The 17,436-nt window shown below is 32.6% G+C and overlaps 1 protein-coding gene across 2 annotated transcripts in view; it reads right to left on the bottom strand.

Moving 5' to 3' along the window:
- Positions 1–17,436, bottom strand: part of LOC118189267 (solute carrier organic anion transporter family member 74D-like) — a 79,137-nt gene that overhangs the window by 14,457 nt on the left and 47,244 nt on the right. For both annotated transcript variants that reach the window (XM_035359846.2, XM_035359847.2), the window contains 4 exons: positions 16,298–16,495; positions 11,206–11,370; positions 8,483–8,681; positions 3,049–3,193 (listed from right to left, as the gene is read on the bottom strand). In XM_035359846.2, coding sequence (XP_035215737.2) covers positions 3,049–3,193; positions 8,483–8,681; positions 11,206–11,370; positions 16,298–16,495 — 707 coding nt within the window. The remainder of the gene's footprint in view (positions 1–3,048; positions 3,194–8,482; positions 8,682–11,205; positions 11,371–16,297; positions 16,496–17,436) is intronic.

The following is a 17,436-nucleotide window of genomic DNA, read 5'->3' as shown; positions in this document are numbered from 1 at the left end:
AAATCTACTATTCTGCTGTTTCAAATGTAACAAACATGTCCGCCATATTTAAAAATTAGGCTTAACCGCACTTAAGCAGCTTTCAAATTGTTGATAATTCTACAAATATTGCTCGCAGATTTCTTAAAAGCATAAACATCTTAATCGGAAGATAAGAATAACATAACTCAATAATTTTTAAGCAAAAATGCACAATTTACAAACATATAAGAGTAAATAAGAACCTGATATCACTGAGCCGGGTAACAGAGTGGATATATTTATAAATATATTAATATACGTTTCGTGAGGCCGGTTGCAGTCAAAATACGAGGTGCACATCTACATGTTATAGCAGTCCTATACACAAAATTTCAACGTTCTGAGGCTACTCGTTTTTGAGTTATGCGAGATACATGCGTACATAGAGACACCACGAAAAATTCTCTTCAGAATTCATTTTAAAGCAGTTTTATAATTTTTTTGGAGGAAAGGAGTCTTTTATTCTGACCTTACGTACAGATGTCACGCAAAAACATCGTTAAATTGCATTCGATAGCAGTCAAAATGGATATTTTCGTTGAAATATGCTGCCTGAAATTTTTCGCGATTACAATACTTCCTTTTTACTTCGTACAAGGAAGTAAAAAGGAAATATGAATGCTTGCAGATTTTATATTCCATTCAAAAGGGCGTTTATTTAAGGGGACTCATACAACTTAAACCCCTTATGTGCTTCAAATTATGTGACTGTTGCTAGAATTGAGATATTTATTTTAAAAGTAATTACCTCCAACTTTTTACAGCTGACTACACAATATAGCTGCTTTGGAAATTAGTAACCAGAAAGTTTGTGTTGCCACAAATAGTTTTTTAATTTAATCAGCTTTGTGACAAAATTTTGCGTCACGTTTCCACCTTGCGCGCATGATATTTTAAAAATGGCTAATGGTACATACTTGAAATTTGATGGAATTCTTTATACGGGCACTATTTTCCTACTGCACCAAAAATCTGACGAATATTTTAATATTAAAAAATTTTATGCATAAAAATATTACAGATTTTTTTAATAAAAATTAGGCTTAACCGCACTTAAGCAGCTTTCAAATTGTTGATAATTCTACAAATATTGCTCGCAGATTTCTTAAAAGCATAAACATCTTAATCGGAAGATAAGAATAACATAACTCAATAATTTTTAAGCAAAAATGCACAATTTACAAACATATAAGAGTAAATAAGAACCTGATATCACTGAGCCGGGTAACAGAGTGGATATATTTATAAATATATTAATATACGTTTCGTGAGGCCGGTTGCAGTCAAAATACGAGGTGCACATCTACATGTTATAGCAGTCCTATATACAAAATTTCAACGTTCTGAGGCTACTCGTTTTTGAGTTATGCGAGATACATGCGTACATAGAGACACCACGAAAAATTCTCTTCAGAATTCATTTTAAAGCAGTTTTATAATTTTTTTGGAGGAAAGGAGTCTTTTATTCTGACCTTACGTACAGATGTCACGCAAAAACATCGTTAAATTGCATTCGATAGCAGTCAAAATGGATATTTTCGTTGAAATATGCTGCCTGAAATTTTTCGCGATTACAATACTTCCTTTTTACTTCGTACAAGGAAGTAAAAAGGAAATATGAATGCTTGCAGATTTTATATTCCATTCAAAAGGGCGTTTATTTAAGGGGACTCATACAACTTAAACCCCTTATGTGCTTCAAATTATGTGACTGTTGCTAGAATTGAGATATTTATTTTAAAAGTAATTACCTCCAACTTTTTACAGCTGACTACACAATATAGCTGCTTTGGAAATTAGTAACCAGAAAGTTTGTGTTGCCACAAATAGTTTTTTAATTTAATCAGCTTTGTGACAAAATTTTGCGTCACGTTTCCACCTTGCGCGCATGATATTTTAAAAATGGCTAATGGTACATACTTGAAATTTGATGGAATTCTTTATACGGGCACTATTTTCCTACTGCACCAAAAATCTGACGAATATTTTAATATTAAAAAATTTTATGCATAAAAATATTACAGATTTTTTTAATAAAATATATTTTATAAACTCAACTCCAAATAAAATAAAAATTTAACATGAAATTCTCAATTTTTTTGGTTTACAATAATTTCCAAATGTTATAAAAGCTATATATAAACTATGGAATTAAATAATGCAACGGATACTTTTAAACTGTGCGCGCAAGGTGGAAACATGACGAAAATTTTAGTCACAAAGTGGATTAAATTATAAAAATATTTGTGGCAACACGAACTTTTTTATTACGATTTCAGAAAGCAGCTATATTATGTAGTCAGCCATAAAAAGTTGGAAGTAATTGTTTTTAAAATAAATAAGTTATTCCAATTCTTGCGACAGTCACATATTCGAAGATCATAAGGGGTTTAAGGTGTATGAGCCCCCTTAACTTTTTGTGTTACCTTTATTTATTAACTACCATGATCTTCGTTGTTAAACTACATAAAACTCAATTCAACAGCAATATCACAAAATATTTAAAAACAGCATATTTTTAGATTTCTGATACACAGTCGGATAGTCGCTGGAGATAAAAATGTGTTTTTCCGTACAATGCTGCCATTGCTCGCTTTGAAATCGTTGATGTTAATTAAAAATTCATTAAAGTTTTGAAAAATTTGAAATAGATAATAAAACAAATTCGAAATTCAAAATTCGGGCTTCCAAGTGTCCATGTTCGGTTGGAGGACTACCTTATTCAAAATTTGATGGCTCTAGGTACAGTTGTTTTTTCACAATGCGAGAAACATTCATGCATTCATGTGGATTCTTCATTATTTAATTTCTTTAAATATAATACATTGTGATAATATTCGGTGGCAACAGTCTGAAAAGTGAATCAACGCGAAAAGTGAAATGACGCGAAATGCCGTTCTGAGACTAATAGTCATTTGATTCTAACGCCCCTTTAGGCTAAAAAAATAAAAAAGTATTAAAATAAAATATATAAAATAATTAATTTTTTGCATTTTATTCCTAAACTAATGAAACATATATACTCACTTCTTTTTTACCGGTTTTGTTGTAGGAACTGCATCCAGCATAACATGGTGAGAAATATGTTGATTTTCCATCGGGCCCACAAATAGGAGTGTACGTTTTAGTTGTGCATAAGCAGTCGGCATTGCACTCGTTTTGTAAATTGAATCTAAACAAAAACACCGGAAATTAAGTTCCACTTTTTCATTCAAAACTCATAAATAGTTATAAATGTGGTTATTGAGACTTCAGACAATACGCGTTATTTTTACATCAAAATCGATCAATATTAAGAGCAGACTCTATCAAAGGATATTATGTCACATAATAAAACACTTCTCTTTGCGATTTTAGAATTTCCAAAAACGCTAGAGATAATTTTACTGCTACATGTAACTGCTGCATGCATTAAGTTATACAGAAAAATGATATATTCATCGTTTTATAATTTTTCAGATGGTTTTGAATAATTAACAAAAATTTGCTTCTCGCGCTACTCAAAATAAAATTATAAAACATAAATATAAAAAATCTGAAATGTTTCAGATTTTAAATTACGTCCAAAGGGGCGTTCTTTAACATTTTGTGTGTTACCTTTCTTTATTAAATATCATGTTCCTCACACTTAAACCATAAGATCCAGTGCAACAGCAATATCGCAAAATAGTTTTAAAAGGAGCATATCTTTAGAATTTCCGATACAGAGACTCACGCGCTGGAGATAAAAATGTTTTTTCTGCACAACGTTGCCATTGCTCGATTTGAAATCCTTGAGTTTGTTAATCAAAAATTCGTCAAAGTTTTAAAAAATAGAAAATCGATCATAAAACAAATTTCAAATTTCAAATTTGGTCTTCCACATGCTCATATTCGTTGGAGGATTACGTTATTCAAAATTCGATGACTCTATGTACCGTTATTTTATGACAATGTGAGAAATATACATACATTTACGCAGATTTTCATTATTTAATTTCTTCAAATATAATGCAGGACTCTTAACATTTTATGGCAACAGTTTGAAAAGTGAACCGATATTTATCCGTCCGACGCAAAATGCCAAAACGAAACTAATAGTCCTTCGGGATTCGAATCCCTTTGGACTAATAAATCAGCGGTCGCCAACTTGTGGTCGACGTACCACTGGTGGTCCGTGAAAACATTTTGATGGTCCGCAGAAAAGTTGTAACATTATTTATATTTTTATGAAGATTCAGTATAAAAATGACGAGTTCACACAACCAATTGTGTAATATGGATTATACTTTTTTTTAATTTTAGCTACTACTTTTAGCGAAGTTCCTTCTGAATTTAGCTACCTTTTAGCTACTTTTGCAGATTTATCTAGCGACATTTGAACGTGAGAGTTGGCATCCATGGATATGCTGCTGTTATCAATAGTAGTGCGAACTTGAATTCTCGGGTAGAGTAGTCTTTAATAACACAGTTTTTCTTCGTGTCAATAGGCAACTTGATGGATTTTTATGAGAACCATCTGCATTCTTGTTTATAGTTGCATCACTTGGAAGTTTCCGTTTTTGTTTTGTCTAATTGTTGATCGATGGCGCCATTGCTGAGTAAGCGATGATATTATGTTTGCAATAATTAAAAATTGGCGGCATAACACTTTCAGTTTATTGATATTGCTTTGCGTTTGCCGGTTTGTTCTTGCTTTTCTTGAAGTTCCTTTTCAGTGATATGGAAATGTGAAGCTTTCTGTACAAAAAAGTAAGATTTTTGTATTTTTCATATAATTTTTCAATGTGAACGAAATATGTGTATCAGTGAGATGTTAATAGTGTATTAATTGTTATCATAATCAGAGCGTAGCCTGAATTTCTATAAAAGCATGCTGCTGAACACCAAATGTTTCGAAAATTATATTAACAAATGAAAATTAGATCTAGATAAAGGAAAAACAGTTTTTGTTATCACAAATTTAAATATATAAAAATATTTCTATAATTGTTTTATCTGTATCTATTTATTTATTTATTCATGTATATTTATAAGAAACCAGTATAATAATAATGTATTAATTGTATTAACAGTTATGCTCGTATGCATTGTGACAAAGTGGAAAACTATGCTAAAATATTCACCAAATCCTAGCGTTAAGGTTTATGTAGAATCTTTTAAATTGCATATAAGTTACTCCACCTTGACGCCAAAAAGAACTTTTTCAAAATTAAAAAAATATATAGGGAATTCGAATTACCGAAACTATACCAAAATATTTTAAATCGAATCGTTTTGCGATAAATACGTTCATATTTCCAGGCACTGATTTTTACTTAACTGTACGAAGTATTGTAATCCCAAAGAATTTGGCAATTTTGCACATGAGACTGCTATAACATGTAGCTGTGCACCTCTCTTTTAGTTGTAATCGGCCCCACCAAATGTGTGTATATATATATTTACCTTGTTTTTCTAATTTTTGCATTTCAATGCGCAAAATTCTTGACCACAAAGGTCTTTTTTTAGTTTGTTTTCCTTTCTTTAATTATACATATATATATATTTCTTCTCACTCTGTTACCCAACATGGCAGCTCAATACTTTTATTGTTGTACGTTGATAAATTGTGCATTTTTTACTTTAAACGTAGCTGAATTATGTTGTTCTTATGTTCCGGTTAAGGTTTTTGCGCCGAAAATTTGATCTTTCTACGCTGGCTGAATCGCTTGCTTTGGCACAGAAACTTTAATTTTAATTATAATTCTTTTAAACATTTTTAACTCCATTTAATTTTTCTATGTTTTACAATTCTTAGTGAGAACTGAATTGATTGAATGAGAAATATGTGTCTAATGAAATTCAAGAAAATAAGTTTAAATGCGAGTGCGGAAAAAATATGCATCGAGTGCGGAAAAAATATGCATAATTTAATAAGCCGTACAAGGAAATCAAGTGCCGTCCATATCAGATATTTTAGCATGTGAAAAAGGCGCAGGAGGTAGCATATATAAACAACGCATGTGATAGCTGAATGAATTTCAGAATTACGAAATATTGGTGAAGATTCGTGCTTCGCGGTGTACATGTTAAAAATATAATATAAAGTAAACCCAAATAAGTTAAAATTTTTAATTTAGATGCTTTCCTAATTTTTTTATTCAGTAAAAATATACGATTTTATTTAACCAGTACATTACTTTCTCTTTATTATATAATAATTACTTATCTTTTATTCTCTTGTTTCTGCTTAACCCCTTCTAGAATTATACGAATAACGTTTAAACGAGAAGCAAATTTCCTCAGTTGATATCCAGCGCAATTCGAGTCGGCTGCATATTTAGGATGCTAGCTGTACTAAAGTTGCTTAAAGAGTGAATATTTATTGGATGATTTCGAATTTCCTATTGCTAACATTTCTAGGTATAATTCAGTGAGATTATTGTAAGCAAAGCCTTTGAGTGGCTGTAAGGAATTATCTTATTCTCGCAGTCGGGGTGTAAATAACGGAATGCCCGTCTGCCAGTCGAAAAGCTCAGACAGCCCTAGCTCAAATCTCAGTGAGAGCATCGCTATTTTTTCATGCTTATCGCTCTGAAAAATCTGGTAGCTCCACAGTAATGTCCGCAGAAAAAAAGTGGTGCACAGTAATTCTGCTTCACTTGGATTTAGTTGTCTTCCTTTAAGAGGGAATAATAAATGAATTATTGCATTGCCCTGTTTTAGGACGTCCAGCCAGCAAATGAAAGATCCTTAATTCGAATCCCGGTGAAGGCATAATTGAGTTCTCACGTTTTCTTCTAGATGAAAACCAATATCTCTGCATGCTTAGATATTTAAAAAATAAGGAACTTTCTGTGGTTATTTTAATTTATTTTTAATTTTCTCCCAAACAGCAGAGAATTTGAATTTTAACTCATGTTTGTTATGCAGCATATCCACTGAACAGAAGACAATGAAAGCATTTCAATTCGCATTAAAACTTGAGTTATGATTTCATACCCTATTAAAGCACATAAGGACCACACTCAGGTTCCAACCTTTCGTAAAATTTAAAGTTAGAAATAACCATTACGTTCTTACTAGAATTCTAAAAGCATACATTTTGAAACCTGGTAAAATCAGTCAGTCTTTACTTGTTAAAACATTCCCTTAAATTTTTTCGCATTTAGTTCCTAAACTTTTATTTTTAACTAGCCGCTACGCGGCCAGCCTTCGTCTGGCTTTTAAATGTACCGGAAAAATGCCTGAAGGGAACACAAAACATTAAAAACATTACCAGCATTGAAAACTGGAACACCAACATTAAAAACTGTACAGAATATTACTCTGCAGAACAACTTAATCAAAAAATCAATAAAAATGTAGTATATATATAAAAAATGACAATGAAATATGTCAATCTCTTAAAAACAGTGACATAAGAAATACGATGAAAAATTATTGCCAAACCCATACTTCTAAAAGAATGAAACTATTCAAAATGATGCGATTTCATCAAAAATCTACCAACAACAATAAGAAAGGAAAATTGTTGCCAAAATCACAATTGTAAAGATGTGAGACATGAAAAGTGTACTCGGAAGCTTCATTTAAAATTTTTTAAAAAATACAAAATATTATCATTTTTCCAAAATTCTTTTTGTAAAAGCAGTCGCAAGGATGAAAGTTTAACGTGTCCAAAAATCAAAGAAAAATAAACTGTACTTTTTTAAAAATAAACTCTTTTAGAAAAAATCCCGTTGAAAAGGTGTTAAGATCCCTTTGTTAAATAAATTCGTATTTAATCGATTTATTGAAACACGAAATTTATTTTAAGTTCGTAAAATAACTAAGTGCCTACGTTTCGTGACGATGTGAAAATGGAGTGTGCAGAGTAAAATCTCGCTTTCCTATAGCCCGTTATGTCTCAAAATGACGCGATTTCGTCACAAAACATAAAAAAAAATATCTAATTCGAATTTCGAAAAAATTGCTTCGAGGTGCACTGGCTCTTGTCTAGATGCACCTATGTACCAAATTCCGTAGCCGTGGGTCTATTAGCTTACGCGCAGCGCGAACGAAAGTCACACACACAAACAGACTCTTTCTTTTATTATTACTTGGATTATTCTTACTTAGTAGAGATTATTATTACTTATTAGAGACTATTATTACTTAGGCTTACATAGTTGTTAAATTAGAAACTTGAAATATATATTACTTCGGAATTCATTAATGTTATATCTGTTGTATCTGCGATAAAATATAGTACGCATTTTCTTTCGAACTTGCTTACTAATAACTCGGAATTTTAGAACACCAATTTAAACTTTAAAGTGAACGAAGCCTTAGAGGTGAGAATCAAAAAGAAAAGTCTGGATGACTGCTGATTTCATGCGCCATTTTGTCATTAAGAATTAAAAGATCATGGTGGTGATTATTCCTAAGTAAATTTCATGTTTTTCGATCAATATTTATAACAGCAACAACAATATATTAAGCCATAAGATTTACTTACTGCGGTGTTGCCACAGAACTGGTTCCAGTCATCTGATAAAGAGGGCAAGTAATAAACATACAAGCGACAAGAGCAATAACACTGAAAGATTCAGCTATGACAATGCCACCTGTCATTACTCTGGGTCTTGGCTTGAATTTTCGTATTGCTATTCCACCAAGTAGAATTCCCAGTTGCATTCCAACAAGACCGGCAGGACCTATCGAAATATGTGATGTTAAGGCTTGAAATTACTTCTAACTGTTTTTAATCCTAATCAATTTCTTCGTAAAATTTATATAGCATTAGTTACAAAGTCAGTATTACATTCAATACACAGTTTACTTCTTATGATAATTTAACTCAGAATATGATTTTAGACATTTTAACTTCTTTTAAACACGTTGATTTCGGTGAGGATTTGATGTCTGGTATTATCAAGCATAGTTAACTTCCAGTGTTACACAGGCAGTTGGCTCTTGAAGTCATTAATGATATTTCTGACCAGGCATTGGTTATCTATACAGATGGAAGCTGATTGGATACGGGTAGAGCAGGGAGCGGCGTGTTTAGTAACACTTCCGAGAACGATATTAACATCAGCATCAAAATTGCTGACCACTGTTCCGCCTTTAGATCGGAACATATTGTTGTGGCTCTCCCGACTATGCTCTGAGCTCTACGAGGGACAGTATATGGATCCTTACGTTCAGCAGGAGCTCCATCCAGTATTTAAAGAACTGGCTAAAGATCATGGACAATACTGGTCAAAATATTATTTCCAAGTTGGATTGGCTGAACGAGACGAAACATAGTATGTGTTTCCAATGGATATCGTCATATGTGGGTATGCCTGCAAACGACGGCGCTAATAGGCTGGCTAGAGGGGTTGTGACCTCTTTGATCCAAGTACCACTATCGTGTGTCCTTGGGAAGTTAAATCTTTTCACAGAGTTAAAATGAATTAGACCTGCCAAACCTCTCCTGTTCACCACTAGTACGTAGCAAACAGCCTCTGCCTCCTGTGCAGTGCAGAAGATCCAGACTTTCAGAAGATCTTGGCAGCATTTCGTAGAGGACACCTTCGTTTCATGAGCTTTGCGCAGAGGGAAAAATCTTCTCCTGTTTGAATTTGTTCCCTTTCTGCTTCTCCTGCTTATTTCCAGGATTGTATGGGCATTTCTCCAGGACAGTTGTTGACTGAGCAGGGATCTGTTTGTGATTCTGTTTTGCAGCGGGGTCATTTGAACATGGTTTGGGCTTTCACGTACCACGGGACTGGAAACAACAATAATAAATCAGACTATTTTAATCGTATGTAGATTCCATCAGAAATGTCTATTAGACCATTTTAACTAAAGAAAAAGTATGCTTATGTATTCGATATTAAGCGCTAAGCACTTAAACACAAAGAATAATACAAACCACTGAAGTTTGATCACAAGTGTAGCATTTTTTTTCTAGTTGATAATAAGTTTATACTGCCTACATGATTATATTATGTGCATTTTTTTATTTTGCAAAAGCATTCAGAAATTACAGAAGAAAGGTAGGTTTATGAGTTAATATTTGGAATATAATCGAATAACCGCAAAACTGAATTTTAATCTAGTAGCCTTAAATTAGAACAGCATTAAAAGACTTTTCTTTGAAATCATAAACTATCAGGAATTGCAATGTTTAATCTACAAACTCGGAAAGAACGTGTTATCGAAAACAATGCCTAAATGTATTTCTTTTATTGTATGGAGTATTATTATCTTCTGCTGATATAAAATGCATTAAATGACGTTATTAAATGGCATATACATTAAACGACATCTAAGAAAATCAGTGTCTTTTTTGAATGGCATTAGGAAACAAAATACGACGCTGTTGTTGAAGGCAAAAATGTTTTACTTCAGTATAATTGTTTTGATATCTACATAAATAAAGAGAAGTGCCGACGTGTTTTTAATTCAAACAAATCTACATTTTTATCAGGATCTTGATGAAATGATGTACTTTTGATCTTCAAAATAAGAGAAAGGTTACTGTCTACGTAAGATTTCGAAGAAGCATGCCACAGAACTCTTAAACTTAGATCGTACTAAAACAATCTACTCTTCATTTTACATTGAGTTTATATACATTAGGTATTTAAGTTAAAATTACGGTTAGTCCGAACACACATGTGTGCTCATAATAATTTTCAGTCTGTTGATAATTTAAAACAATATTAATCCTGGAAAACACTATTGTCAGAAGGTGATACAATAAGATAAAAACACTTTTATAAATAAGATATCAAAAACAGGAAACGTATTTTTTGGATATCAGTTAAAAAAAGATCTTTAATACTGATAGTTTAACTTTCTGTGAAGCATGTTGATTAATTTCAAGTAAATGGTACTGTAAATACATTAAATTAAATGCTAGCTAACTTTCATAAAACTGAAACCGTTCCTATCTTTTATGAAATGGATAAAAAGAAGAAGAGAAGGCATTGCACTTAGAAGTCAATTGGTAAAATACTGAGTGCTTTGTTTAAAACCAACAGAAATGTAAAAAAAAATTTATTCAGTTTTCTTACGGGCGTGGGGTTTTAAGTCATATTGTTTTAAAATATTGAATATTTGTATATTGAATTATTTTTCAAACTAGAGAACATTTTCAGCATTTCAAACCAATTTAATCCACACTTTACATAAACCATAAAATTTTTATTCATGAACCTGGATAAAAATTTTTTCCGAAATTATTACCTGAATAAAGGCTGGCTTTAGAAGCTGATTCCCTAAATTGCATCTCCATGTATTTGGGTAGTAAGACGTAATAGCCAACCACGCCGTTCAAACGGAAGACTCCTCCAAGATAATGGCAAATCAGAATTGGATTCTTGCCTAGTCGTTTCATAGCTTTGCCCATATCTAAAAAGTACATACATAAATTTCAAGGTGAAGATATTTTAAAATATGGTGATATAAAACTAATATTTATCTAAAATATAAAGAAACTCAAATTTAAAAAGAATTACTCAGAGATTTCTTATGAAATTCATTTTATAAACCTCGGTAATAAAACTGTACATTTGATGCAACCCTCAATAACCCTCAACAATAACCAACTAAAACCGTTGTAGCCTTTACTGTAATGATAAAGATCCGTCTTTCTTATTGTAATAAATCTTACAGCTTAAATGCTTGGAATATAAAATTTGATCAAATGTGTTTTATCGATTGGAAAACTGATTTCCTTATAAATTTTCTATCAAATGCTGCAACTAGGCTGTTTACAGACGTTGGCCACTATTAGGGCCGAAAGCAGAGGTCATTTTATTATGGAGGTACATAATATGTGAATCTCCGTTGCCCCTCATGAAGGGATGGACAAATACATCCATATCTTCTCCAGGATTCGAACCCGGGCCCTATGTTAGAGCGGTCAGAGTCACTAATCCCTTTTCCATCTGGGCGGCCCTTCTCACAATAAAAGTTAAAGATATATCCTACAAGATTTTACCTTAAATAGTAATCAAAGGAATTAAGTGACTACCTTCGAAACCATTTCCCCAAGTAATGAAGCAGTCACGAGTATCTACAAGGTGTTCCGTAAATGTTGCGACAAACTTTTGGAGGAGGTAGGACACATCATAAGGATTAAGAATTGCATAGGAACTCATGCCCGGAAATGTCAGGAGTAAGTGGTAGCAGATATAGAATATGGGAAAGGAAATAAGAGATTTTAATTTGAAACATTTATTGGACATGAATACAGATGGTGTACGACAGTTTGAATGTTAGTACCTCCGTAGTACTACAGGTAATTGGGGTATTGCTGAACCCAGGTAACTGCTAAAGTTTCCACCCCAATTTTAAGGAATAACATCCCAGGGGGTGGTCCGAGGATCTCCTGCCCCTCTTTTTTACCATCAAACCCTTGAGAGGACTTTCTGAGATAACTGATTTCTGGTATTAATAGTCTACGCAGATCATACTGAGAAAAGACTGTTCTTGAAACGTTCAACATCTGATGCTTCCAAAAGTTTAAATACGAGTATATGAACAAATGTCCTTTCTAAGGCAAGTTTTGGAGATCCCGTCCATCAGCACTGCATAGAAAAATGAAATTATTGGAACAATAAATTTTCAAAAATAAATATATATATTTTAGTAATGTATGGAGATTAATAAGCATTAGATAAGACAAATATCCAGTCCGAGTACTTGGATATGTATAAGAACGTCTCTGATTTTGCGCCTAAGGTGTCTGTTCTTTATTGCGTATTTCTTAAATGGTATTAGATTATTGTTAGGCTTAATCAGATGTTTACCGTCTGTTAGATTACAGTCAGAAATGTAATGATCAGGGTCACCACTTTCGCCACATATGCAGAGCTCCGTGGGGCACATAACAAATGGTCGAAGTTTGCACCATCAGACGCCAAACATGCCGGACATGTTTAAACACACCGAGAGTTTCTTTGACTATAGCAGATGCGCAGGCGAGACTTGCCACGAGATCCATTTCAGACAAAAGCAGGATGGGGAAACACGACACTTTCGATGGCTCCACAGCACAAACACTCCCTACACTCCCGTAGTCGCACGAATTTTGATGTAGACGTGCAAACAAATTGTGGTATGGTTGATGTCTGTTGGGGAAGCATTCTCGATAAATGCGTGCAGCGGTTCGTCCATTACCATTCCATACAATAAGTGCATGTCTGCAAGCTTTCCGTTACTATAGCGTTTCATGCTTTTCGTATGGTTCCTACCCCCTCCCCCGAATGAGGCAATCCTAACTTTCCACTAGCACTCTCCTGTACAAGTCTTCCTTGGCGGCGTACAATGATGTTTCTGGGCATGGGTTCCTATGCAATTCTTAATCCTCATAATGTGCCTTGCCTCCCCCAGAAGTTCATCGCAACATTTACGGGATACCCTGTATCATATATATATGTAAGGTATAACAAAATACGATGGTTGCGTTAAAAATAATTGGCGACAAAATTAAAAATTCTAAATTTAGTGCTCTTCCCTTATTTCATTGGCAAGAGTTCATTGGCATTTCTGTGGCAAGAGTATTTATACTAAGTACATGCAGAAGGTACTCTAAGCTATGATCTTAGGTTGTTACATAATATGGAAGAATCTCGAATTTGGGAGAAGAGATGAATTTAGGGGAGAGCACCAAATCTAGAATAGTTAGTTTTGAGGTCGCCAATTATTTTTAAAGCAGCCATTGTATTTTGTTATATATATATTATCTGTAAAATGTGAAATACCGTATATTTTGGCGTATAACGTGTACTTTTAATGCAAAAATTAAGATCGAAATTTACGGGTGCGCTTTATATGCATGGTACAAAAATGATAGATTTCAAAATAATGAAAAGATAAGCATACAATAATTATATTTTGACGTATACCTAAGTGCTATTTATTTAAATGAAATGACATAATTTATGAACTTAAAATTTTTTACTATCGGCTAACATAAAACATTCGTCGTATTTGTCTTTCTTTATATCCTCAGGCACATCATCGAATTCCGTTTCATCTTCACCATCCTTACCACCTCTGATCCATAAATAAATAATCATCTTTCGTTCCATCTAGCTGGTTAGGTATACTGTGTTTTTAAATGGCTTTTGAAATATGTCGGGATTGATTTCATGTTTATGCTTTTAGTGCCCACTCACACACCATTTTTAAACTGGTATATCCCGTTTGACGTCCATAATGTTTTTTAGCTTTCTAACATCCGCGTATTCCATTATCCTTTTAAATTTTCTTTGAATATTTTATTGATGTACACATCTAAAGGCTGAACGAAGCTGAAGAGCTAAAATATTGTGAACATTTTATTTAGAGAAAGAAGGAAACTTATACAGGTTCATAATCAATTAGAAATTCAATACGATTACAGTTGAATGAAGTGTGAATAAAAGGAAGGAAAAGATAACAACTGACGTCACTATTCTCCTCGCTGGGTCCAGCAGTCAAGAAAGACAATATTGCAGCTATGGAAAAATGAGATACAGGAAAACTAGCCTATTACAACGAATGAGAATTTCTGAACATTAGTTTTGGATTAGATCATCATATCAGCCGTGACGAAAAGTACGGCTGAACTGGGTGCACATTGCGGTTTTCACGAAATGGAAGAGAGATAGATATTCGATGTTTGCTAAAAGTTCCTCATCAATATTAAGATAAAAATAAAGCACAACTTCAGAGCATGTCCCTTGCTTCGCAAACGAGAATGCGAAAAGAAACTACAACACAACGCAAGTGACGATTACAGAAAAAAAAGCTTGCAAATGAAACAAAAGAAGAAAAGTGCCAACGCTTAGCTAAACGAAATCGAAAATTACAGGATGCGTCTCAAGAGCAGCGTGAAACTCGATTATTAGCTGATAAAGGCATGCACTATCAATAAAAAATGAAACTCAAGAACAACGCAAATTTCGATTACAAGATCTACGTCGTAGACACACACTAACAGCAGCAAATGAAACTCAAGAATAACGCGAAGCTCGCCAAGAAAGACTACGTATTCAGCATTCACAAGCACCAAGAAGAGTAAATGCACAAATCGCTACATTCGAAACAACCATTACATTAGAAACGAAAAAAATGTTAATAATGTTAATAAAAAGTAACTAAAATAAAAATTTTCTTTGTTGAACTAAGTACGAATTGACTTTAATTTTTTTTATATTACTTGTTGTTACTCTTATCTTATACAATAAAAAACGCAACTCTTCAAATTGTTCTACAGCAGCATACAATAAACAAAACCACAATAATGAGATGAGCAGAAAAGTGGTGTGTGTATGGTGTATTTAATTATGGCAAAACACACTAGGGCTATCTGCCTAAGGGAAGGGATGCCTTCGTGGAGGACTTTCTATAGTAAGTCACTATAGTAAGTAGTAATATAGTTAGTACTATAGTAAGCTTTAGTACTCATGTCACTATAGGCCAATAATACTGAAAGTTAAAACAGTTAAGGAAACCTGCGTCCTAAAAACATACGCATTTATTAATAACGTATAAAAATATATAAAATACGGCTTCAATATCTCATTTACGATAAACTGAAATGTGTGACTTATAAAAGCATTTGGTATACGCTGAATGATTAGATTTAATCCTAAAGTAACTCAAAAGACTTTTGCATTTGAATTATCAATAATTAAGTTACTTGTCTTCATTTAGGTCAAATGTTACCACTGTTCTTCCTATCTGAGTAAAAGTTTCAATAACGAATATTTTGCCATAAACTGCCACAGAAAATAATTAAAACTTAATAGAATTAACCAGATTCGAGGCATCAGAGTTCATTATTAAAAAAATTATTATTTTAAGCATTAAATAATTACTAGAGATATTATAAAAAAATATAACTTCAGTATAAAATAAATTTTATGCTATAATTCTTTTATTATCTAAAATAAGGAATATTTTCGGTAATTTAAAACTATTTCTTAAGCATGACTTCAGCGAAAAGCTTATAAGCTATATTATAGTTCTTATGTCATCATAAATTTTGATTGCACATAAATTACCTATGGATGTATATATCCAGTAAGAGAATATTCTTTTAAGTAGCTTAAAAAGTGTGCTTTTCGTTTTATTTTTACCCACCATATAAGCTCTAACGGCTTCCTAATAAAAAATACATTCTGCAAGTGTTCAGGATTCAAACAAATTCTGTGCTATACCTCCATTTTTACTTCCTTTTCTTAAAAAGATAAAAGTATTGTTTTCCTTTCGCCTTCAATTGTTGGAGTTCGTGACATCCTAATAAGAGAAAAGTAGACGGGAAATGTAAATCATTTATGAGTACCCTTGAGTTGTTCAATTGGTGACTTCGGCGTCTCTTCTTTTTTCTTTTGCAAGTTCGAGGGTAATTTCTTGCCTGGAAATCGTCGCGGAAACAATATCATAGGCAGTGAGAATATGAAGATTGCTATTCCAAGGATAATGAATCCCATCCACCAGGCTCCAATCCAACGAGGATCTTTTGTTCCAAAACCAGGATCATCTGAAAATAAAATACTATTTTTTTTAGTCTTTCACAATACTTTTACAAATTCAAACTGAAGTTTAAAACAATACTTTATTATAAAATTATATTTATACTCATGGAACAGCTGAGCAAGAATTAGAAAGCTCATCCATGTCATCAATGTGAGTACCAACGTTACTTATTTTCCTTAACAAGATTATCCGAACTCTAATAGCCTTATAAAATACAAATATAACTGTTCTTCTATTAATTAAAATAAATATAAAATTAAATGAATTTTATTTAACTGCATTTTAAAAATATAAGTGTACTGCTATTAACATATGGTAAAAGAAATGCTTTCGAAGAAGAAAAAACTAATTTGGTCCTCAGAACATTTTAATTTATAAAAGTGGTCCCCGCTAGAAAAAGGTTTCAGAAACGCAGATCTACAAGAATATCAATAATGTTTTTGCGTGCCAGTCTTTAATTTAATAAAATGTAAAGAAATAAATTATTTAATTAGTCGATGCAAAAATACGAATAACGAAGTCTATTGTTATTTGCTTTGAACTTTAATTAATTTAACGTTAATTTAATGACAATCCATAGTTTACTAAACTTCAAGTACTGCTTCTTTTGCACATAACTTTCGTAAGTATTTTACTAGGAACACCCTGAGAAAATTTCCAGACAGCTTATATGGCTAATAAAGTGCACAGTATTTTGTACAGAATCCTCTCCTCAATAACGGAGAGGTTTTGAAACATGTGATTATCCAATAAATACATAAAACAGGAGACTAAAGACAAATAGGCATAAAACAGTATCTTTTACGAAGTTAAATATCGTGCAAAATACATACTAGCCATATGTGTGAAGGTGATTCGTAAAAGTTATGTTTTTCGGTCAGTTGTGATGAAAAAGAAACAAATATCTGTCAGAGAATCCGTCTTAATCTTATGAAAAAATATCCC

This window comes from Stegodyphus dumicola, chromosome 9 (assembly GCF_044657685.1).
Source record: "Stegodyphus dumicola isolate Sdum_Otavi_A_Nest chromosome 9, ASM4465768v1".
NCBI classification, from domain to species: Eukaryota; Metazoa; Arthropoda; class Arachnida; order Araneae; family Eresidae; genus Stegodyphus; species Stegodyphus dumicola.
The sequence above is the reverse complement of the archived record's forward strand: the minus strand, read 5'-3'. Positions and strand labels throughout refer to the sequence as shown.